This window comes from Thermobia domestica, chromosome 1 (assembly GCF_964235325.1).
Source record: "Thermobia domestica chromosome 1, izTheDome1.hap1.1, whole genome shotgun sequence".
Taxonomy (NCBI): domain Eukaryota; kingdom Metazoa; phylum Arthropoda; class Insecta; order Zygentoma; family Lepismatidae; genus Thermobia; species Thermobia domestica.
Genome location: NC_137454.1, coordinates 396221890 through 396245358, shown reverse-complemented (window position 1 = coordinate 396245358; position 23469 = coordinate 396221890). Strand labels below are relative to the sequence as shown.

Genomic DNA, 23469 nt, shown 5'->3' with positions numbered 1-23469 from the left:
TTCTGTATTTTGTCTTCTTACAATTTATGTATTATAAGAAAACAATTTTCCTACCTTTAAATACTCTTTTGCCGTTTAACTCACAGAAATGATCTCATAGAAACTTCTCAGCTCAGAACTTTCAATTCCAAGGACTCTCGTTTCCAACACACGGAATGCTGGGAGTGGAGATTGGGGCCGAGTTTACAATAATGTCTGCGCCCGTAAACATGGAATGTGACGATTTTCTCGAGTTTCAGGTAACTTAAATTTTCTACAGATTATGTTATATAAGAAGGTGAAACAATTATTCGTGTAAACGATTATCTCATTAGTCAAATTAAATGTAAATAATGCTACATTTCGTGTCATAAAATTTAAAATATTAATGTTTAATTTCATACCGGGATACAAGGGTACAAACGTGACTCTACTTTTTTACTTATGGTTAGTGTGTGCATTTTCAGAGGACATAGTCCACGATGACCAACATTAAATCATATGAATAATAAAAGATATATTGGAAAACTTACAAATTAAGAATACGTGAACAAATGTGTATAAAAGTGAAACAATTCGTGCAATTAATATCTTCATGACTTTTACATTCATCATCTGTTTTCGCATGGCGACACCTCAGTTGGAACAGATAAAGTTGATGGGCAACACCAGAAATAGGTCAGAAATTATACAATACTTTCATTAATTATTTTCTATGCCTTCTTGACACGCACCTTCTAAGCGCCTGTCCACCCGCTGTGTATGGTACAGATTTATAATATGATTCCGAATTTATATACCATAAATAATATGCTCGTCATACCCATTAAAACTTTTTTTTGGGATTAATAATGCCCTCTCCAATTGGTATCCGTATGCAGAGACGAGAAATCACATTCTATTAATTTTAACAAAATGGGTTCAAACTTCTCTATCCCTAAACTAACCCAGTCCTGCCGTACCGTACTCCACTCAACACTATTCTACTGTACCCTTTTAAAGCAGTCCTACTTATGCGCAGCTAGAGCGTATGTTGTGCTTTTATATATATATTCTCACTGGATCTCAAAAGCGCCGGTGTTGAGATCTACAATCATGTACCTAAAGTCTCTGTATGAGGTGAGTTTAGATTTATATTGCGGAATACGAAGTTCGTAAGATATACTCTTGTATAACATATGATAGAAGATGCCAGGTGTGTGGATTTGACCATGGCTAATTGCCTATTTTTTTAAAGATACGAATATCAGAAAAATCCATGATTCTGAATTCCTTATATGAGTAATTTGACCAAGAGGACAGAGAGCAAAGTTAAGGCCGAGATCATATTCCTATATTGCAAGAGTTTATCGTTCGTAGTTAAAAGATCCCAATTGGTATCACCCATTATTATGGAGTGCTGGTTATTGTGTAAATGTTTTGCAATATCGTCAACGAAGTTGTCTCGTAAGTAGATTGCCACATCCTCACCACGTTTACCCTTTCTATTGGTCGTAAAGAGATGGAAGCCTGATAAAGGAACGAGGTTGCTTGAAACGGCTACAGGGTTAAAGTAGACCCTTTTACCCAAAGAGTTTATGTTCACAAATGACTTAGATGTTCTCACCTACATACATAAGCTCCTTAAAAAATATTCTTTATACATAACATTCAACACTGAAGTGGATTCATCAGTGACGTTTGCCATTACAACTTAAGGAACTAGAGTGACACATACAGGGTCTATTCTTGATATACGTTATTTTAATATGTAATAATTGCCAATAGTGTAAGTAGAATTCAAACCACTGTACTGAGTTGAAATTTCAAGTGGGAATCGCACCCGGGACACAGTGCAAAAAGGCGTGCACCTAACAGCGGAAAGGGTTCACGTATGGTCAGGTTAAAGAAGAGGCTTCTTCTAGGCAGGCAGATGTTCAGAATTCTAACCTGGAATTACTTCAATAACGTTCGAGTTTTTGTGTTTTTATGCAGTCCAAAGCTAATGAAGGGCGAGACCTTTTAACGTCAGTGGTTGTCAAGTGCACAGATGAATCATTTCTTCAAAGATGTTGGATTACAGGACCAAGCGACCTTCTGCAGCGATTCTTGTCTAAAACTATATAGTGTTAAGTATAGAATACCGTTGAAACAACATCAATAACTTATTACTTTTCATTTAATAGATTGGGCAAAAAAAAGCAATATCTAGAGTTAGAACAAGAATAAGAAATATAAAAATGCCATGAATAATCTTGATTTAAAAAAATGTTTTATGTTGCTACCGCTAAGGTAAATGTTTTGTTTATACGTTGTAATCCAGTTGTTATGGTAACAGTTCTCATGACAAAGGTTTTGTTCAGAAATAAGTTTTTAAAAATATATAATTAAAAAAAAAAGTTACAGATATATGGAATTCCTGAGAAGCAATTATCAATTATTTGGAAATAGGAAGATCACAAATGAACGATGATTTAAAAAATAGAAGAAAAAATTGAGAGTTAAAAGAGAAAGCTGAAAATCGAGAAACATTGAAGAAACATTCCCAAGAAGGCCATCCTTACATATCCCTACCCTCATAACCCGGAATATGCACCTATTGCATCTTGCTCGCCCAGATAGGCAATTATACAGAGGTCGCTTTTTTTCTTTTTTTTTTTAAATACAAAATACCGAATTACTGTAATCATCTAACAACTGGTGTAGAATTTTTCGAGCTACCCGGTGTTTGAAAGAGCAATTATACGAGTTTTGGCGATAAATTTTGAATTAAAATAAATCCAAGTGTGATGTGGGGTGTGAATTATTTTGATTAAACTTTGTTTTTGTCTTAAACTGTAAGAATGTGTTCAGTGTTCAAAGTAAAGTTAGATTCTTAATTTAATTTATTGTTTCCAGGAAACTCTTAAGAAGATGAGGATTTTGGATGATAAAATAGTTTATGTGTTGAATACATCAATACCAACAGATTCTTTTAAATCTCAAGTCAATGCCTCAGCGACTTGTAAAGATCTCTACGATCAGGTAATATCATCTTCTGTTAATTGTACACTTTTTGTTGTTTATTTTAAGGTAGAAGTAACACGAAATCTTTTTTTTTTTTTTTTTTCATACCTTTTCTGAAATCTTTCAGTAAAAGTATTTTGTGACACTGATGCATCATTTGTCGTTACTATAACTATACATAAATGTCAATTGAATTAACTTCCCGAAATTTCATTTTGTGAACAATAACCTGAAAAAGACGTTCAAAATATTTGGTTTAAATAGGCCCTAAAGCCGGGGGAAATCTTAGAAAAACACTTAACGGAACATAAATGTTAATTTCCAGACAATTTTACAAACCAATCAAGTTTCATGTTCTTTTGAGGAAACATATGTAGGGACCACAAAAGGAAACGTATCATCAATCAAGTTTACAGTAAATGTAAAGGATGAAAAAGATCCAACCTCTGGATTATCGGGGCATTTAAATACATATTTAATATAAACGGAACAAAACAAAATTCGGTAATGAGAAGCTATTTAAAAAGTGGCCTACTAAATGAGGACTGAACCAGAATTTTGGGTGTGTTTGCAGAATATTGAAAGCATTCTACAAGGCGTGTTTGGAAGGTACTTAAAAAATAAATAAATATTAAAACAGGTTTGTTGAAGGTAAATTGATTTTACATGAAAGAGCACATCTTAAGCTATTTTTCGACTTTCTTTCCACCAATGTTCAAAAATTTATAAAAGCGGGTGACCAACTTGCCCAAAACTTCCTTAACGAAACATTCCGGCAGTATCCGGCAAATACGCACTGTTTCGTTTGAACACCACTACAGCGATAGTATCGGCGCTCCGCGCATGCGCGCTTAGTTTCATAGTTCATTGCCTCTGCACTGACACCAGTACGGTTGAGTTGTCGCGTTTGTACTGTCCTGTGATCGTTTACAATGTTTAAACAATTGCTGAACCCGTCGACTGTGAGATTCGTTATGTTATCCGTTTTCGAAGGCAAGAAACGTTAAACCGGCCGAAATTTGTCGTCAAATTATAGAGATGGTGAAAATGCAATGAGTGAGGAAAAGGTGCAAAACTGGATGAGGCAGTAAGCGCTTTGAAACTGACGACGACACAAAAAAACGCTGTGGAATTATGGTGGTCTTCACTGCCGGGATGTTTCTTTGAGAAAGATTTGGATAACTTGGTCACCTGCCGAGAAGGGTTTCAACTTTGGTAGAAATTATGCCAAAAAATAGTTTAAGGTGTGATCTTCCATGTAAAAATAAATTTGGCTTCAACAAACATGTTGTAATATATATATATATATATATATATATATATATATATATATATATATATATATATATATATATATATAGATAGATAGATAGATAGATACCGGTATATTTGTTTATTTATTTTCAAAACTGTTCTTACTTTCTTGAGACGCCTTGTACCAGTTGTAAAGCCTAGTGGCATAGCATACCTTAGAGAAATATGAAGATGAAATCCCAGCAGGTGTAAAATTGCTTACACGGTGGACGGCAATCTGTGTGTTTGTCGTTGAAATTCAGCCTCCCTTTTCAACATAAGGGAATACGAGACTTGGACCTACAGTGTAACGGGGAATTCATTTAATGCTCTTTTACCGCGAGCCCAACCTGGGATTCCGTGGACAAAGTCCCGCGCTAGTCACTAGAACAGTGGAGAGGGCTTGTAGATAGTTGCTTTCTCTCTTCATTTCTTGAAAAACCTGACAAAGATTCCTCTGTAGGTTCTTTACGTAAGAGATATACGAGTGCTAAGATCAAGGATAATCATACCGGAAGTCCCGTGCCCAAAGGGTTGTAGCTATTTTTTTCTTTCAGTGGCCAGACCCAGTTTTTTGAAGCAAAATTAATTTTTTAAAAAGGCATAATTGTGTGAAGTTATTTTTTAAATTATGATTAATAATGTAGTAGGCCGTAATCCAAAAGGGTGCAAGAACATTTTTTGATCAGGGCCAGCTACTAGAACAACAATAAATTTCCGCAATGTTATCTGAAAAATTTGCTGAGCTTGAAGAGCAATACTTACCATTTTTTTTTTTTTTTTTAATTATCCACATTAAATTTACAACCATGTTGTAACATGAATACCAGTATTGTTGAATTAACTTCAATTTCTTCCTATCTCAACAGTATTGTTAGTACTAATCAGACTAAGGGCCATAGTGTAACGTGGGTTTGGGCATGAATGAGGTTCGGAGAAAATGCAGACCTGCTTGAAGATAAGATAATGCCTATATATATATATAAAGTTATTAGTTTTCATTTTGCTTCTTTGTCAAATATATGTGTATTTGAAGAAGCAAGTAGCAAATATATTTCCTCTCTCAAAATATCTTGCAGAGTAGAAGTATGTATCTATTTAAATATCCGCAGGTAATTGAGGTAATTTCTCAATGAAGCCTAATTTATATTACTGTTTTAATTATTTTTTGCAAATCTTATACATCTAACGAACTTGTTGATTTAATTTTGTTGATCAGTTGCAAAATAACTACGAGAAGAGGGAATCGTCTATAAAGAGGTGCATATCTGTGGCTGCAGATAAAGTCCGTCGCTTGAAGGACCAAAGAGCGAAAAATATGGATGATATCCAGATTTTGAAGACGCTTACAAAGGAACAGACCAAGGTATATCATTAGACTATTTTTTGTTTCATTATTTTCATAGAAGTTTGCTCTACAAATAGTAACCTGTCTCCAATGCCCAGGAAGACTATGGATCCCACGTTGATAAAACTCAGCGTTACATAAATTAAGCAAATGAGATGCATAACTTGTATATTATCTAAGGACCATATTCGTGTTAAATAAGAAACGTCATTCATATGAAAAATTTGAAATAGAGGAGATTTCTTAATTCACAAGTATCCATGAGGGGTACGGTGGCTCAGTGGTAGAGCTCTTACCTCTGGTGCGTTGGGTCCCTCATTCGATCCCCGGCCAGTAAGTTTGTGGTGGACAACATCGTGTTCGTGGATTTTCTCTGGGTGCTCCTCCCACTTTCTCATGCCACCAATTCTTTCATTCACTTAATGCTCATGTCCCTTAGCCTAAAGACTATAATGGTGGGTCACTTGATTTTTTCATAAGTATCCGTTTATTATAATACCGGTACATACAAATATTATTCATTTCACGTAGCACCTTTTTCTCCCAGATAATGTATAGCATGACTTTGTTATACATCTCCTGAGCTCTCCTTAACATTAAGATCAACTGCTACAGTTCACACAAAAGTGAAATATCCGTTTTGACGTGCGATAGAAAACTCACCTCAACAACACCTCACAGGGTTGGACCAATCATAAGCTCTCTGTACCTGTCAAGCAGACAGTCAGGAGGCGCCATCATTCCGATTTTTTTTTTTTTTTTTTTTTTGGTACAATTCAACTGTAACATTATGCACAGCGAGCGATAACATTGGATCTGGGCCAGGAAGAGCGAATGTTCGGACCATTCGCGTTGGATTGTCAAATTTCGTTCCGGTGACAGCATTGCAAAATGAGCTTGGTTGGCACCGACCAACATCATATTCGGATGAGATGGAAGCGTATCGCAAGAAAAGTGTTTATGCCATTGCAAATGAATTAGATACAAACCATACGGCGTTCGTTCGGGGCTTCGTGCAAACGGCAAGATGATAAAAGTTGGACCGGCCAACGTACAGTTCTCTAATTGTAAAGAAGTAAGGAGGCTCAGTGGTAAAGCGCTTACCTCTGGTGCTTGGGGCCCCTGATTCGATTCTCGGCCAGGTAAGTTTGTGGGGGACAGCATCGTGTCCGAGAGTTTTCTCGAGGTATTCCCATTTCCATCATGTTTCACTTGCCATAATCATCGTCTCCCTTAGCCTAAAGGAAATGATGTGGAAATTTAAACTGAAATATGTCATGAAGGAATAACCGAGAAAATCTCCTACATGGATTTCCACTTCTGATGACAAATAGTTTTGCTATGACAGCTGTAATCGGTCGGGATAATCGTTGGGTCGTGATGAACGTCTAGGGTGGTTTTTTAACCATCTCTGCACCTACAGATATTGTTGGCCCATGGTGCGAATGATCTATCATGTCTTTCTCAGATGAAGTGAAGCCATCAGTGCATATCGTTATAGTACTCAACTTCATTCTTGTTGTAAGCATGCAACAATGGTTCTCATGTTAACACGACACTGCTTGCCCATGGTTCAGGCTCTCAATGAGTTGCAGTGTAAAATTCTTCCTCACCCACCGTATTCCCCTGATACCTTTTCCGGCATCTCTCACTTCTTGGGAGGGAAGACCTTCCCTGAGAATCGGGCGGTGGGACCTTAGACTTCTTTGGGCATGGACACCAATCGTTGCAATGATGAAAGTCTATGGAAGGAGACAGCTACTATTTTAATAAACCGGGTATTGTAGTTTCTAGTTTTGGAATTGACGCAGCTGGGGTGAACCTTTCATTCGCACCAATCGATCTAATACCTTTTCGGTGTAGATTAGTAGTCATGACATAAAGACATATTTGGTGCCTTGAAGGAAAGGGATTACTCGAACAGACGGTTCTACCAAATAAAAAATGTATAAGTAAAATGCAATATGAAACATTTTTCGTGAAGGAATGAGATTGTGAATATAAGTATCTAATGTTGTCAGTGCACAGCACATTGAAATGAATTTTGAATGGTAAACCAACCCGAAAGCTCTAACCCTAACCTGAAAATGTAAGAAATCTGTCAAAATTTGGTTGAACCGTCTGCTCGAGCAATGTCCAATTAGGTTTGTCGGGGATTATTGTTAGTTTGCAAGCACATTACGTTTATCTTACAGAGTTAGTGTACGTTGCAACACAATGTTTTAGATTTGTCAAGGTTTTGTACAGTCTAGTTAATTTTTTTAACCATGTTCAAACGTAAGTTATTGATGCTTATAGAGTATGTAATAATGTGTCAGCTCATGTAGCATAACCGTCAAAGATTTATATAATATATTCGAATAGGTCTGGTCTCTTGTTAGGTCTAGAACCGTTCGCAACACAATATATTATTCATTATCATCGTGGCTTACTAATAATTTAGACTCAATGTAAATAATCGATGTATAGTTAGAGTAAGGAATATTATGCAGTAAACAAAATAAACTAGTGTAACAGCTGGGGCACTACAAGCAATCATCTCCATTGTTCACTAGTGGAAGCACTCGGATAAAAATCGGAGTCCTGGCTCAGAGCCCAGTTTGAACAGTAGATTCCGTATCATACCCTCGCTAAGCTCTATTCAGGGATGCCCATTCCCCAAGAGCTTTGGCGCAATTCTCCAAAATTTACCAGTCTTCCCTTCCCCCAAGTTTATTATTCTGCCCCCTCCTCTCAAATATACTTTTCTTCCCCTCAAATTTACCGTTCTGCAATTTAATTGTTCAATGAAGAATTATATCCCCCGAAGTAATGACCTGCGTCAGATAATCCGCCTATGGACACCCCTGATTCCAGTCAGTTAAGTACCTCATTTCTAAGTAAGACTTCGAGAGCCTTGTATTAGATAATAAAATTAGGAAATAGCGGAAATAGCATATTCCTGCTGTGGTTTAACCGTTCTGAGTTCAGAAAGATTTGGTTCAACTCAAAAAGGTTGATACGTTGCTTTGCGTGTAGGTTGAATCTTGTACTATCCAGAAGAATATTGTTAATCAACAAGGGATAATTCTGTATTCGGGAGGCCAAAACTAGGTTAAAAAAAATGTTTACAGAAGAAATCAGTTGTTATGGAAGGGTAATTAATATATGAGTTATCTGTGAAGTGAATAAAATAGAAATGCAGTGTGTATAATGAAGGAACACGAAATGTTTTTGGAGGGGGAGGGAAGCCTAAAGTAGGTAATAAACAGAAGCCGTTGCCGATCTATACAAACCGTGAAGACAAGTACAAAATTAAACTTTCCGTGACACCTGACGTAACCCAGCCTAATTGAACATAAACTAACCAAAATTAAGCTACATTAACAAAAAAGTATCAATTTTTAGAAAAAAGTACAAAGTTAAACTGCCCATAAGCACCTAATGTAACCTATCCTAACTGAAAGTAACGTAAATTAACCAAAATTAGTGGCCCCGCGTGGTGTAGTCGCTAACACTCTTCTCTTCATTCACACTAGGCAAATGCCGGGGTGGTACCTAACATACAGATCCCAGGCCGCTTCCTTCCTTCCCTTTCCCCGGATAGTGTGCTCGCCGAAGGACGTCATCCCTCAAAACGTGACGGGCTAATGGCCATAGATGCTGAAAGCTCAGAAATCTAAATCCCATATCCTAACCAAAATTAGGCTATATTTAGCAAAAAAAAAAAAAAAAAAAAAAAAAAAAAAGTCTGGAGGCCAAAATCAGATAAAAACACCGTGTTTACAGGAGAAATGAGTTGATGTTACGTAAGGGTAATTACTAAGTACTAACCTAACTTAACCTAGCGTAAACCATCAAAATCACAGAAAATATGAGAAGAAAGTACTAATTTTAAGCAAAGAATTCTGCCCCCTTCCAAAAAAAATGCCACAAACAAGAAATGTTCTAAAGTAAAAATTGTTTAGAAATGAAAAATGAATTAAAAAAGAGAGCAAAACTCAGATATACTTGACAGAATGGTCACCATCTAGCTACTCTACCCTGTTATATAGGACAGACAAATAAAATAATTACCAAAGAATTTGCGTCGTCCCTCATCGTCTTCTCAGCTGTTTGGTTGATCATCCTAACAAGTTCTCTGTACTGTGACGTGGAAGGAAATTTGCAATGAAACGGTTCTAACGAAATATCGCCCATATCCCATCAAAAACGTTGGTTTCTTAGCAATAACAGTGTAAACTAGATTGTTATTTTTTTTATTTAAATTAGAATCGTAAAAATATGCATTCATATGTTCCATTGTTCGTAAATTGTTAAAGTAAATAATATATTGTTATGTTTTATGTGAAAATATTTATTCAGTTGCTGGTAATTGTTAGATTTTATTAAAACATTTTAAACAGCATTCTATTGTTGGTAATGTTTCGTTATCAAACAAATGTAAAACAATATAAAATTACATTGTTTTATATTGAATATATATATATATTAAAACTAACAATAAACAATATAGTCTCTTCAGTAGATAATTGCTATTAAAAAGTTAAAGATTTCGGAAATTTATTTGTAATATTTTGGAGCACAATAATTGTATTATTCATTCGTACTATGGTATATATTTCATTTTACATCGTGGGTATTAATGAAGGTTGTACTCGCAGTGAGAATGAAACCGTAGACCACGCTTACAAGAGGTCGTAGTATCCATTCTACTTGAATTCGTCAAGCGACGAAGATAAATAAATAAAAAAATAAAGAAAACGCAGAAAGCCAAAGTATTTGAGTGATGGGTGTTCGAACCCAGAATGTGCCATGTAAACATAATGGTGAGTGTTTGTTTCATTTAATTTATACGTTTTCTAATCTGCAGCAAAATATAGTGTCGAAAGCATTAATTCATAAAGCGTATATTCACTTAGATAGGGTATTTATTAATTAAGGCCGCGGTAGCTCAGTGGTAGAGCTTTCACCCCTGGTGCGTGGGGTTCTCGGTTCGATCCCAGTTCGCAGCAAGTGAGCTTTGCGGTGGACAAAGATCGTGTGCGTGGATTTTTTCGAAGTTCTCCGGTTTCCTCCTACTTTCTTCATTCCACCATTTCATTCCTTTCTTATCACAGTCTCCTTTAGCCTAGCCGGCATAACTGTGCGACATAAAACTTAAGAGATTTCAGATTTCGAAGCAAAGACTTTCTACTGCACGAAACTTTTAAGTCCAAGGTTTCATTTTTCATTTCAATAGTTTTACCGTACAATTAGTCTTTCAGCAAAGTGCAAAACAATATTTCATTTTGAGTCATCTACGAAAAGTAGAGCATTCATTTCTAATGCAAAGGGATCCTGGTTCGATCCCGTGCCATGTGAGTGTGTAGCAGACAACGGGTGATATCAATAAAACGGAGAAGTTACTCATTACGCCCAATTTTGAAGTAGTTACTCGCATTGGTATCAATAAAAAGAGAACTGAGCACTAGTCGTCTCGGCTGACCTCGAAGAAGCCCCGCCCCTCTAGAGTAACCACACCTCTATTCTCGAGCCGAATAACTACTCCGCGTTTGATATCAATAAAAATCAAAGACTCCTCTGTGATGCTAGTAACTTCTCCAAATTTGTGGAGCAAGCTAAAAAGGTGACTCCGTGCGAAATATGGCAGAGTATATGGTTGTTTTACTACGTAGAAAAACTTATAAATTGCATAGAAATGTTGGAAATGAAGATTACAAAAAGCATTATAAGTTTATGAAAGAAAATGTAGAGTAGTTAGCTCAACATCTTTTACGGAGAATCAACCGAAATTCGGGGTGGTGGACTACGTAATGATGAAAAGATGCGGGTTTTCTTCAAGGGCGCCGATCCTGTGGGAACCAGGGGGCCCGGGCCCCCAAAGCTCATGTGGGCCCCTATTGTATTTTATTTATGAATATACAATATTTGACATAATTAGAGTGCAATTTCTAAAAATCCTGATATATATATACCTTCTGCATCTGAATCCCCCCCCCCCCCAAAAAAAAATACAGAGAAATCGGTGGAATTGGTTTTCTTGCGTTACGTGAGTGATCCGGGATTCCAGGTCGGAATGTCAGAGGATTCTGGTGTGGCTCAAAGTACTGTGCCTATGACTACCTAAAAATGGATTGTTTCCGGAAGTGTGCGTAATATGCAAACAGCAACGGCAGAGTGGCAAGAACAATATACATTTCCGGGTGCTATCGGAGCCCTTGACTATACACAAGTGGCATTAAAGAAACCTGGTATTTTGGAGAGTAATACGTTAATAGGAAGAGCTGTTTCGTGGCTAAGCGGTTAGCGTATATGCCTTTGGCATAGGAGACCCGCGTTCGATTCCCGGCAGGAGATCATGTGGTTCGGATTCCACGTCAATCAGTGGGTTCTGTCTCATATAGGCACGCTACTGAAAAGGATGTTAAACTAATAATCAACTCAACTCAACGTTGATAGAAAGGGTGTATACATGAGAATGTATTTTGTTTATGTCAAGGCGAAAGGGGACACGTATGGTGCGGAAAACGCAATCAAATGGACGTGAATGGCTGGACTTTTTCAAAAAGAAAACAAAGGAGGCAAGTGTCTGGTTTCGTTCTTAAAGCCAAACAATCTACAAAGACCTTGGACAACACGTGATATGCGCTTGTCGTGTTAATCTTGATATTGCTGGATTCGAATCAACATCCATCAGCTCAAATAGGTTCATTCCCATGGTTTCAGTATTACTTTCTTCTTTCCCGTTTTTTTTTTTAATTTTTTCTTCTTTTTTATTTTTGTTTTATTCTCGCTCGAATATTAAAGATTCTCTTTTGAATTTGTGTCTCAGTCGTAGATGTATTTGATATTTCGTTGCATTTCACTGTAATTACCTTCAAAGTTTCGGCTTTCCTTCGTTTACTTTCTGGTAGCTGTGACTTTGAAAGTATCACTGGAAACTCTTTTACAATATCCACAAATGCACTTTGATTGAAACTGTCGTTGCTACCTGCCCGTTCCATGGCTTTTAAGATACACGCCATAGGTTAAAAACAACGAAATGACTGCGCGATGAATGGGAGAAATGAGTAATCACTTCTTTTATTGATACGACTCAGTGCTACGTGCAGAGGAAGCGCGAGTAAACGTTCATAAATCTGGAGCAGACTAGACCTGAGTAGTGGCTTGTTTTATTGATACGAAATTGAGGGAGGAGATTACTCCAGGTGTAGTTACTCCGATTCTCGAGCAGGACTTCTCAGGAGTAGTTACTTATTTTTATTGATATCACCCAACATCTGTCCTTAGATTTTGTCGGAGTTCTCTTCTCCCACATTCTCATCTCACCAATTATGGTATAATCACCCATCTACCTTAGTCTACGGAAACTTTGTTAATCCTTTTGGAGAGCACTTATATGCATAAGCGCCGACTACATACGTGCTCTGTAACTCAAGCACTCATTGGTGCTCAGGCTCCATTGCATTTTCTGTCTCTTTTCTTTGGCAAACACTGCTAAACATATTTGAAAAAGAGAAACTGAAAGTTGGAATATTTGTGTTACAAGTTTTAGGTAATCATCATCATCATCACCATCTCTTATTGGCAGGACATTTGCCGAAACTGAGAAGCTTCCATGCTCCATGGTCTCCCGCTAACCTCTTTGTCTTCACGTACAATTTCTCTGTTTTCATATCGTCCAGTAATTGTAGTTTCCTACGCCCCCTCCTTCTCTTTCCCGTTACCATACCATCTAGCACTCCCTCATGACACAGTTTCTTCTTAGACAATGTCCCAACCAGTTTCTCTTTCTGTTGTTAATAATACCTAAAATTGTTCTTTTCTCCCCACCGTTTCTAACACCCTCTCATTCGTTTTTCGCTCGACGCAGGTAATTCACACCATTCTTCTCCACACCCACATTTCGAAGGCTTCCAGTCGATTTTCGTCACCTTTACGTAATGTTTACGTTTCCGCCCCATACAGTACAACACTCCACACGAAGCATTTTATGAGTCTTTTTCTCAACTCTTTATTCAGGGTCCCACACAATATACTTTCCTTTCTCCTAAAGGCTTCTTTTCCCATTCCTATCCTTACTTTTATTTTACATTCATACTTCGTGTCATGGCTAATAAAACTACCCAGGTATCGAAAACTAGGTACCTGTTCTTTTTCTCCCCTCCTACTTCTCGTAGTTAGGTAATCATGGAGGAAAAGAAACCGACGCCTTTCTATTTTAAAACTAACTCCATTGTTCATTTTATTTCAGTAGCTTGTGCTACTTGATGGTATTTCATGTCTCTCAGGAGAGCTTCCTACTTCGGGCATATATTGGCAACTTCTAGGATATATCTCATTTTAATGACACCAGAGAAATTCATCTGATTCTCAATCACTGACTCATTTTTTTCTAAAAGTACGTCTCCACAATGAATATTCAGTGTTGATGACCAACGCTTCATGGCGACTAAAATGATTCGAGAATGTCACGGTTAATCTCAACAGTCTTGCCTCTGCAGAATTTTAAAATAGAAAGAAAGAGAAGGTAAATAAACATTTGTGTTACAATAGTCGTCAATGCAGGTGTCACACACAAGAAAAACATCTGAAAGCATGCAATTTTCAATAGTGGTAGGTGCGATACGTTTCGTAACTACAGTGCAGCACACTTATTAGGAACTCGGAAATAGCAAAATATTAGATATTACGAATATAAATGAAATTCCTGTTACACCGCCTATTTAAAACATGGAAGAACTCACCGTATACTACGAATAGTATTTTCCGTAAAGACCGCTTATAGCGAAGTTTTCAGAACGGGATCATATTTTCTTTTCTTCTACTCGTGGATAACTCAGGTACTGTAAAACTGGTTTTCATAACTGTTGTCGCTGTGTAAGTCAATCATGACTCACTCCTCCCCCTCCCACTCGGATGACAGCAGAAATTCCGCGGGGTGCAGATATTTCCGGCAACGCGCGTCCACCAGAGTTCAAGGTTGAGGTTAAAATTTTAACTTAAAAATAAACTGTTCTCACTGGAGCTCATTGTGTTAGAAGCGGAGAGAAATTGAAGTGTATTTTTTGATAGCTGTGAGGTAGGAATACGCCGCAAGTTGATTTTTTTTTAAACTCATATTTGTGCATCGCTAAATTAAAAGATGGCAAACAAAAGGAAAGACATATCTCTTCAGACAGAAGTGAAAATTATAAAGGAAGATGAAGAAGGAAATTTGAATAAAAATGAGATTGCTAAAAAAAGTATGAAATCCCGCCCAACATGCTCCAACGATTTTAAAAAAAGAAAGTGTAAATAATAAAGAAGTTATTTCCTTTTCACAAAGTGGAAATTGTGAGGGAGGCTACGAAGGTAAGATGAAGCAGAGTCCGATGATGAGGGAGAAGTGGGAAATGTGAAACAACTCGTGAGTTCCAAAGAAGCGATCCAAAGTTTGGAAAACTTGCAACGCTGTTTTCTCAAACACAGTAAGGTTCGATCCCAGCCCCCGCCAAGTGAACTTTGTGGTGGACAAACACCGTGTGCGTGGGTTTTCTCGGGGTTCTCCCGTTTCCTCTCACTTTCTTCATTCCACCATTTCATTCATTACTCATCATCACCGGCATAACCGTGGGACGTAAAACTCAGAGATTTCATTTCATTTTTCAAACACAGCAACACGATGCCGGACAATGCATTTCGGGCATTTGAGGAAATGGAAGCGGCTGTGCTACAAACAGCGGAAGCAGACACGGTTCACAAGAAAATTAGACTTCTTCAGGCGTGTTTAAATAGGTAGGAAGAACTGCAATATGTACGATAGGCTAGACAACAACCCAATTAATAAAATTATCTTCATATGCAATGCAAAGTGCTGTATATTCTTTCTTTAAATGTATCTGCGTGTTATCTAATCCCTTGTTTCTTCCTGTGGCCCCGGGTAGTGTAGTCGCTAACGCTGTCGCCTTCGGTGGGAGCGGTCCCGGATCGATTCACGGTGGGGTCACTCGGTCGAAAAAGTGTAAAAAGCTTTTTCGGGCCAGCCACCCTGAATGAGGTTTTCCTCATTCGCACCAGGCAAATGCCGGGGTGGTACCTAACTTATAGGTCCCAAGCCGCTTCCTTCCTTCCACAATCTTTTCTTCCTTCCCTTTCCCCGGATTATATGCTCGCCGAGGAACGTCATCCCTCAAATCGTGAAGGACTAAATGACCTTAGATGCCGAAAGCCCAGAAATCTAAATCCTAAATCAATTTGGAAAAATACAAGAGTTTATAACGAAGTTCGGATATAAAGGACATTGTGTTGGTCCTTTGAAATTCGTTATAAGTGGGCTGCACTGTAATTACTGTAAGCAAAACGCTTTGAGTTATTGTTGAATTGAGAAAGAAAAGATATGTGAAGTAATCAGTGGTGTCACCTTTTTTTTGTCGGACCCTCTGTAACATTGTGTCCAAAGTGTTTAATTTTGTTGTAAATAATAATCATAATAATAATGTTAATGTTAAAAAAGACGTTTTTGAGTTTTAATTTTCTCCATAGTATAGGAAATCATATTATTTGCGTTTCGCAATAATTTGAAAACCCTAAAACTAGTTAATAGATCGAAATGACGGGCATTCTTAGTGCATGTGCCATTAGTCTGTGACATTTTGATCAAAAATGGGACAAATTGCCTGTCTTATGATTATGCCGTGCAACTGAATACAAAAGCGTTTCTGAAGATTGCTAGCCATTCATGTATTCGAAAGATGAGTAATAAATATTTATAATGTGATTAATTAATTAATTGATTAATTGATGTACTTTTTAGTTGCGGCTACTGCAGGCGGAGCTTAATGTAGAGGAAGTGGTGAAGGAGAGAAGTTTAAAAATTTACTACGAAAGGTGTCGACCGTTTTATAAACCTTCTGATCTACGAGTGTAACATGAACTGTTAGTTTTGGACAAGAATTTGTGTATACATTAGAAGGCGGTTCTAGTAGTTGGGAGAAACTGGTAGTTTACAAGTCACACGGGTACCAGTTGTATGGTGCTCAGAAGAGAATTGGGTGTACCGCAGGCACGGCATCAGTTGTATAGCGTTAGATAGCTGCTGGTGTCGGGATTGTATGATGGAGTGGGCAAATGGATGTAAAATACACTGTGTTCTGGGTGTACATTTGATGTATGTTCAGGCGTTTGTAAAAGACTTGATTGCATATGGCCTGTACTACTAAAAAATGTGTAAACAGATTGAGAAATCTTAAGTTTATTTGTGCCATAGGTGCTCTAATTTGAATAAGTAATATGATCGGAAGAACTTAAAGGACGTGTTTTGAGCTGTATATAGAAACGAACTGTTTTGAAATTTTATATTAGCAAAACTTGAAGTTCTCGTTCCGCCGAATGATCTTCCAGCAATTTGTGAAATCACAATCAGAAACTGATTCGAATGTTGAACGAGATAGAATCCTTAGAAACAAGGAATTGATATCTAATTATTTTCCTTTGTTTTTAAAATGAATAAATAGAAAAGAACATTAGGCATGCAATGAAGGCTTGATTGTGAACTGTATGCGTTTGTCTTCTGTCATCCCATCATCAGTTCCTTAGCCCATACAAAACAAGAGTGGAATATAAATTTATATCATCGAAAATATACGTGAATGCTAGACAGTCTTTCGAAGTAACGTATGTTGCGAAAATCTTCGGTCTGAATATGGTTAATTTATGGGAAGCCTTAGAAAATGGTGTGTACGCTTTACAGCTTGTTCTATTAATAGAAGTTTGTATGTAAGTGTCGTATACAAAATATGTTGTTAAAAATGTTAGTATTTTAATTCACTTAGTTCACACGTTTTAGTGTTTGTTTATTCGTAATTTTAAATTTGATAAATTATGTTTTTTCGGTAGCTTTCAAACGGGTAGTCAAATTTCAGATAAATTTTTTCGAAAGTACAGAGAATTACATGCAAAAGTTTTACCCGTTTTGATGATAAGACATGAGGAGAAAGCAATGTCACCTAGGACTGCGCATCTCCCCGTTTTTGATAATAATGTGCGAAAAAAAAAAATACCTAGGACTGGATAAGTGCCACTGCAATCTATGACCTATTGCTGATAGGAAATGAATCCCACGTGGATAAAAGTTCTTAGGTTTAGTCTAGTTTTCATAGCTTGCACATCATCAGAGATTTTCTGGGCAAAGGAGTTCTGCATTGTGCGAAACAGATGATAGTCTGTAGGAGGCAAAATCTAGACAATAGGACGGATGGAGCAAAAGCAAGGCCCAAAAATAGCAGCATTCTGTCCAACATTACCATGATAGATGATGACTTCTTGGTGATTGAAGAGACGTGGCCGCTTCGATCACAATGCTGTTGGCAGTCTATCCAGCTTTTCACATAGAACGTGGCATTAATTGTTTAGGAAGCTCTCAGTGAATTATTCTTTTCTGTCCTATCATACATCTCTGGTGTGCACTTTGTTTAGCAACGCTTTGCTTGCAGTACATAACCCACATCTGATCGTCTCTGACAATGCGTAGTGAGAGTTCTATCATTTTTATAGCACGAAAGGAATTAAATACAGGTTGCGACTCGCCCTAGCCTTGATTTGCATTGAGCAGATGTGGAACCCAACGATCAAACCTTGTGGCGGCACTTAGTGCTTTGAGTCATCTTTTGATAGTTGTTCCGTGCATCTAGGTGTTCGCTAATTCCGTTACGGATTACTTTTGAATAATTCTTACGATTTGGTCAGATCATCTTTGAAAATCATAGACATCCAATCTATTTCTGTCTCCTTCCGTGAAATTTTGAAATCAGTGACGAAATATACTATCTTGAACTGCATCGCAGTACTGCCTTTATCGAAATCGAAAAGTAAACAGTGAATGATTTGTTCCTTATTAGTCTCCATTCACCCTCACCTCCTAAGAGCATCTCGTTCATATTCACTGCATGTTGCTGCTCAAAAGTTCTCCAAATTACTTTCCACCAAATCTCGCACTGGCAGTGCCATCTGTGAAGTCTGTACTTGGCTAAACGAAGATCTGTCAAAAACAGGTAGTACTTGTGCATGTAGCCAATATTGCAAAATATAGAATATACGTCTCGTATATCCTCGATGCCGAAAGGGACATAAGCTACACCGTTCAAAAAGCATAAACAAAGTTAATTTTATTGTGACTTTTGTAGACGATAATACATATTTGTAAATCCATGTTGTCCAAATTACGACAGCTGTTTCATACTAGACATATTCCATCAAAGATCCATTAAAAAGTCTTTGATGTGAACGGTTCTATAAAACGTAATTCCTATTTTGCAATATATTCTGTAATATATATATCGCTGGTAAGAACATTGGGCTGAACGGGAAAATTGTATTAAAGCTTGATTATTTCGACGGAAATCGCGCTATCATTTGAAATGTTGATATATCAGGGAGCTACCTCAACAATAAAAAATCTGGGAGCCAATTAATTCATACTGGAACTAGTTAAAAATGTAAAAATGTTAATAAAGCTCAACACAGCAAATGCAATGGAATTGATTTTGTTTCAGTCATTGCCTTGCCTTATTGCGGTTAGCGAATGTTTTTCTGAGTGTAGTAATTTTCTAAAAATAATGAATTATAATTGAAACTGGCTGCAGAAGTAAGTGTTATAGTAAGTGAAGCATTTTCGTAAGGGATCAATATTTGAAGTTCGCACACGAAGATGAACTCATCAACTTGTATGTATAAACAGTTATAATTTGACGCATGTTTGTAATAATTTGTAAAAATAAGAGGGTCTGTCACTTACCCTATATTTTACTGCGTCTCAAGTTTCACATAGTATTAAATGTATTAGATATTGTTTAAACAATCTGTAGTGTATTCGTCAGTACTCCAAGTAATACTTGTCTTTTCAAAAAAATGTCTTGCACTTTGCGTTTATTCAACTGAAAATTAATGAGGACATAACGCTTGACAATGTAAATCCCTTTGTACTAGAATGACTCTTCAAAGAAATTCTTGTTTATGTAGTCAGTTGATCATACGCGAAGTGCAAAATGATATTCTGACAAGCAACAAGTGTATTTCAGTTAACCAAAACACTAAGGAAGACAACAGGAGATTCTTGAAACAGTTACATCGTGTCAGGTTCACTAGATTCATCATTCGTCAGATCTAATCGCGTACGAAGCCGTGTTCTCCCGTTTCGGCTCAGCGAGGTAAAACATCATGGAAGTTTATCTGGTTCTTTCTAAGAATGCCTTCCGTTTGTGTAACCTATATTACTTCTAGCGGCTTTACATAACAGGATAAATATCCGGGCAATGGAATAAGGACATTTTCTTCGTCCTTTGATTTTATCCACGTTCTGAGTTGAGCCGACAGCGCCGGATCCTTACAGCTAGCAGTACAGAACATTTTAGACGCAGTAAAATATATGGCACGTAATCCTCTGTTGCAAATTAATCAACCTGTAGTAATAATATTTTGATAAAAGTTAATAATTTCTGTTCTTAAAGACTGAAATCTGACATTGACTCTTTTTATCCTGTTACGAGTCAATTGTATCACGTGTGTATTGTGTTTGGAAGAAATCTTGTACCATCTAGTGAGCAAATGTACAGTTTTTATTTTTGTCAATTCTTTTCTCCTTTCAAAAGTTATGAACTCAGTTCCGTAGATCGGTTCAAAATAATAGCAGTTCGCATCTATAGATCATCAGTCGTTTCTTCAAACTCTGTAAAGTACAAAATGTTCCTGAGTAAACTAGTCAGTATCTCTGAGCTCATTTGTCATTCCTTGGCAATGACGAATATTATACTTTGTTATTTTCTAAATACCAAATAATTAGACACAAAAATTTTTAAATTATCTTTAGATTTTCGCCATATACGAAGTATAGAATAATAACGCATAATTAAAAAAAAAGAAGTTGGCCACGCCTTTCCCAGAACCAATTTTTTCTGTTATTCAAAATAGAATTATTATCCGTGTACAAATTTATTCGTAATTCCCTCCGGGATTTCGCACATTAATATTGAAATAACCATTAATTTATTGATATTGAAAGTTCTAGAATCTTGCTTTATATGAGCACCCGCGGTAACATAGCACACGTTGATCCTCTGTTGGAATTCTTGCCACGTAGCTCCGACATATGACAGTCGATATCAACGTATGCTTCTGATAAATCACGTTGCATAATAAGTCTTTGATATAACCCCGTAAAAGATACAAATCAGATTTATTGAATTCTAAGGCGTAGTAGAGGCCGCGATGGGTAAGTGGTAGAACGTTCATCTCGGGTGCATGGGGTTCTTGGTTCGATCCTAGCTCGCGCCAAGTGAACTTTGTAGTGGGCAAAAACCGTATGCCTGAGTTTTCTCGGGGCTCTCACGTTTTCTCCCACTTTCTTGATTTCACCATTTCATTCATTTCTCATCATCACAGTTTCCTTGAGCGTAGCCGGCATAACCGTGGGAAGTAAAACTTAAAAAGATTTCATTTTTCTAAGGCTCAGTAAACCTTCTTTTCGCCAGTAAATGCTGTTATCTTTATTGTTACGTGTTTACAACCACTCGACGTCAGTCTTCGTTGATAGAAACTTGGAGAGATTCTGTAATTTTTTATATGAACTAGCTGAACCTTCGCTCTCTACACAGCGCATCATTCACATATAAGCATGAATCTCCTTGTTATTCCTCACATATGTACATGTCCCTTTACAGACACAAGTGAAAGACGTCTTGATAAAAATTGGCAAAAGATACCATAAAGGGGAGATTGTTTCTATTACTTTTTCAATATCTCGCACCGTTTGCAAGATTTGAGCCTACTTCAGGTTGGAGTTCTTAATTCATGTATGATCAGTGTTTTCTTTCTTCTTGCATGCAGTATGTAATAATCAAATACATTACATACACAATTAATTATAATGTCAATGATATATGTGGTAGTCATTGGACAAAACACTCCAAACAATGAAGATTCAACTTAGAGTGGAGAAATAGTTATCCTTCGTTTTTCATTATCATTTGGCCATAAAACAAATGCCTGAGAGGTTTGCAACCCCCATATACAATTATGTGGTGTTGGAATGTATAATGCGTAGGATATGATGCTGTTTTTTTTCTCCTAATTTTAACACTTTCAGTGTACCCATAAAAATGTAATAAAGAAATAATGGCCATGTTTTTTAAATATTCAATTAGAACTGGACAATCTACATAAAATTTGCAATCGATCAGTGAAAACGTCATCTTCCTAGAGCCTGTAGTTTCCTAGATCTCATTGTCGAAAGGATTGGCCACAAACATATAAACGCCAACAAATGTATAGTTTAAAAGAACTCCAAACATGGCAGCACAATTCATTTGCATTGATTTTGGAAAAGGCTTTATAAAATAGAAAGGCTTTGAACAATAATTTAAACAAGAAACTTTATGAAAAAGGTATATTTAAGTTACTTATTTAAGTACACATATATAAAACACTTGTCTTCGTTAAACGTGAAATCACAAATAACCGTAAATCAAAGGTTTGAAATACAAAGTTATAGATTGGAGCTCAGGCGCTGTTGATAATATTGTAGCATTTTAATAGATAGATAAATTTCCTGTACTATTATGGTTGTTTCAATTTAATGTAAATCCCAGAGGGAATTAGGAGGTGTTATGAGAAGTTCAAAAGCAAGACTGTACTGTTAGCTCCAAAAGTGGTATTCAGCTCGTAGAAATCAGGAAAATTTCAGCAGGATTTTTTTTCTAAATATAGAGCTGTAAGTACCTTTAAGAGCATTACAATATTTACAATAATTATATGAATGAGCATTAGATTATTTTATTGATGGAACAGAATTTTTATTACAACTATATATATATATATAAGGTAAATGAAGTAGTTGGACGATGCCGTCAATCGAAAAGCTTCCATGTGGAATTCATATGTATGCGTCTGCATTTTTCAATGTCTTCATCTCTTTATCAGAAGTAACAAACTGTGAAGATAAACATTGTTGCTAAAGCAGAGACTGTTGGTACATCTAACTTTGTAATACATTTTGTATTGAAGTGTAATATACTTAATGTACTATGAATAGATTATCATTTTTAATTACCATGGTTTTATACTTTTTCCATCGTAAGTGGAAGCTATTCATGAACGATGGTATAATTAACTGTTAATAAGAAGTCCGAATTCCAAACCCAGATTGTTTACAGTTATTTATTTATTTATTTATTTATTATTTACGTTGGCTACCAAGCTTTTCTATCCATTCTATGTTCTTGCAAGCTCACCAGTTATTAGTCTAAAGTGGCTTTTAACCTTTAGATAGCCGCCACGGATTTTAACAAAATCGTAGACTCTCATATTGGGGGCTCTGGTGATCCCCTAATTATCACAGTCATAATTCATACACCTTGGAAAACTTAGAGACTACAGATTCCAACGAGGTACAATACGAAGCAAAAAACCTGCAACATGAAAGTTTAAGTTCATTGTGAAACTACACCTAACAACATAGGCAACCAACCTAACGTCTTTGTGGCACTGATCACGCCAGGATAACCTTCGGCTTCGTCCCCCTGCACACTTCGTTTGAAGCAAGAAATGCATAGACCACGTGACTACAAACCACAAATTTCTCACAAGATGGAGTAATAGATTGAGGTTCTTCTCATTTCTCTTCCCATTTTACATCCTTAGTTTTAAAGAGAGAGAAAGAGAAAAAGGTCAACGTGATAAAAACTGAATAAAGAGGAATATGTGAAATATAAAAGAAAATAAAACGTGCGCATATAATTGACAAATGACACATGCACTTCAAACGGGACCACCACAAATTTTGTTATGAACCATATATAATAACTGTGAGAATCAGCAAACCACAAATACATAATTACACATAGTAAGTG

At 36.7% G+C, this 23469-nt stretch overlaps 2 protein-coding genes across 3 annotated transcripts in view; one reads left to right on the top strand and one right to left on the bottom strand.

Annotated features, from left to right (window-relative positions):
* Kap-alpha1 (karyopherin alpha1) overlaps positions 1 to 9818 on the bottom strand; it is a 58710-nt gene extending 48892 nt beyond the window's left edge. Inside the window, exon 1 of one of the 2 annotated variants that reach the window (XM_081732723.1) lies at positions 9662 to 9818. In XM_081732723.1, the coding sequence (XP_081588849.1) occupies positions 9662 to 9784 (123 nt within the window). In that variant the 5' untranslated portion in view covers positions 9785 to 9818. Of the gene's footprint in view, positions 1 to 54; positions 190 to 9661 lie in introns of those variants that run through there. The other variant, XM_081732726.1, reaches the window with a different exon arrangement.
* On the top strand, positions 113 to 22666 carry Ccdc58 (Coiled-coil domain-containing 58). The gene is made up of 4 exons (XM_081732733.1): positions 113 to 239; positions 2857 to 2982; positions 5477 to 5623; positions 16383 to 22666. The coding sequence occupies exons 1-4, from the start codon at positions 156 to 158 to the stop codon at positions 16494 to 16496; spliced, it is 471 nt and encodes a 156-aa protein (XP_081588859.1). The 5' UTR covers positions 113 to 155; the 3' UTR covers positions 16497 to 22666.
* The last annotated feature ends 803 nt before the right edge of the window (positions 22667 to 23469 follow it).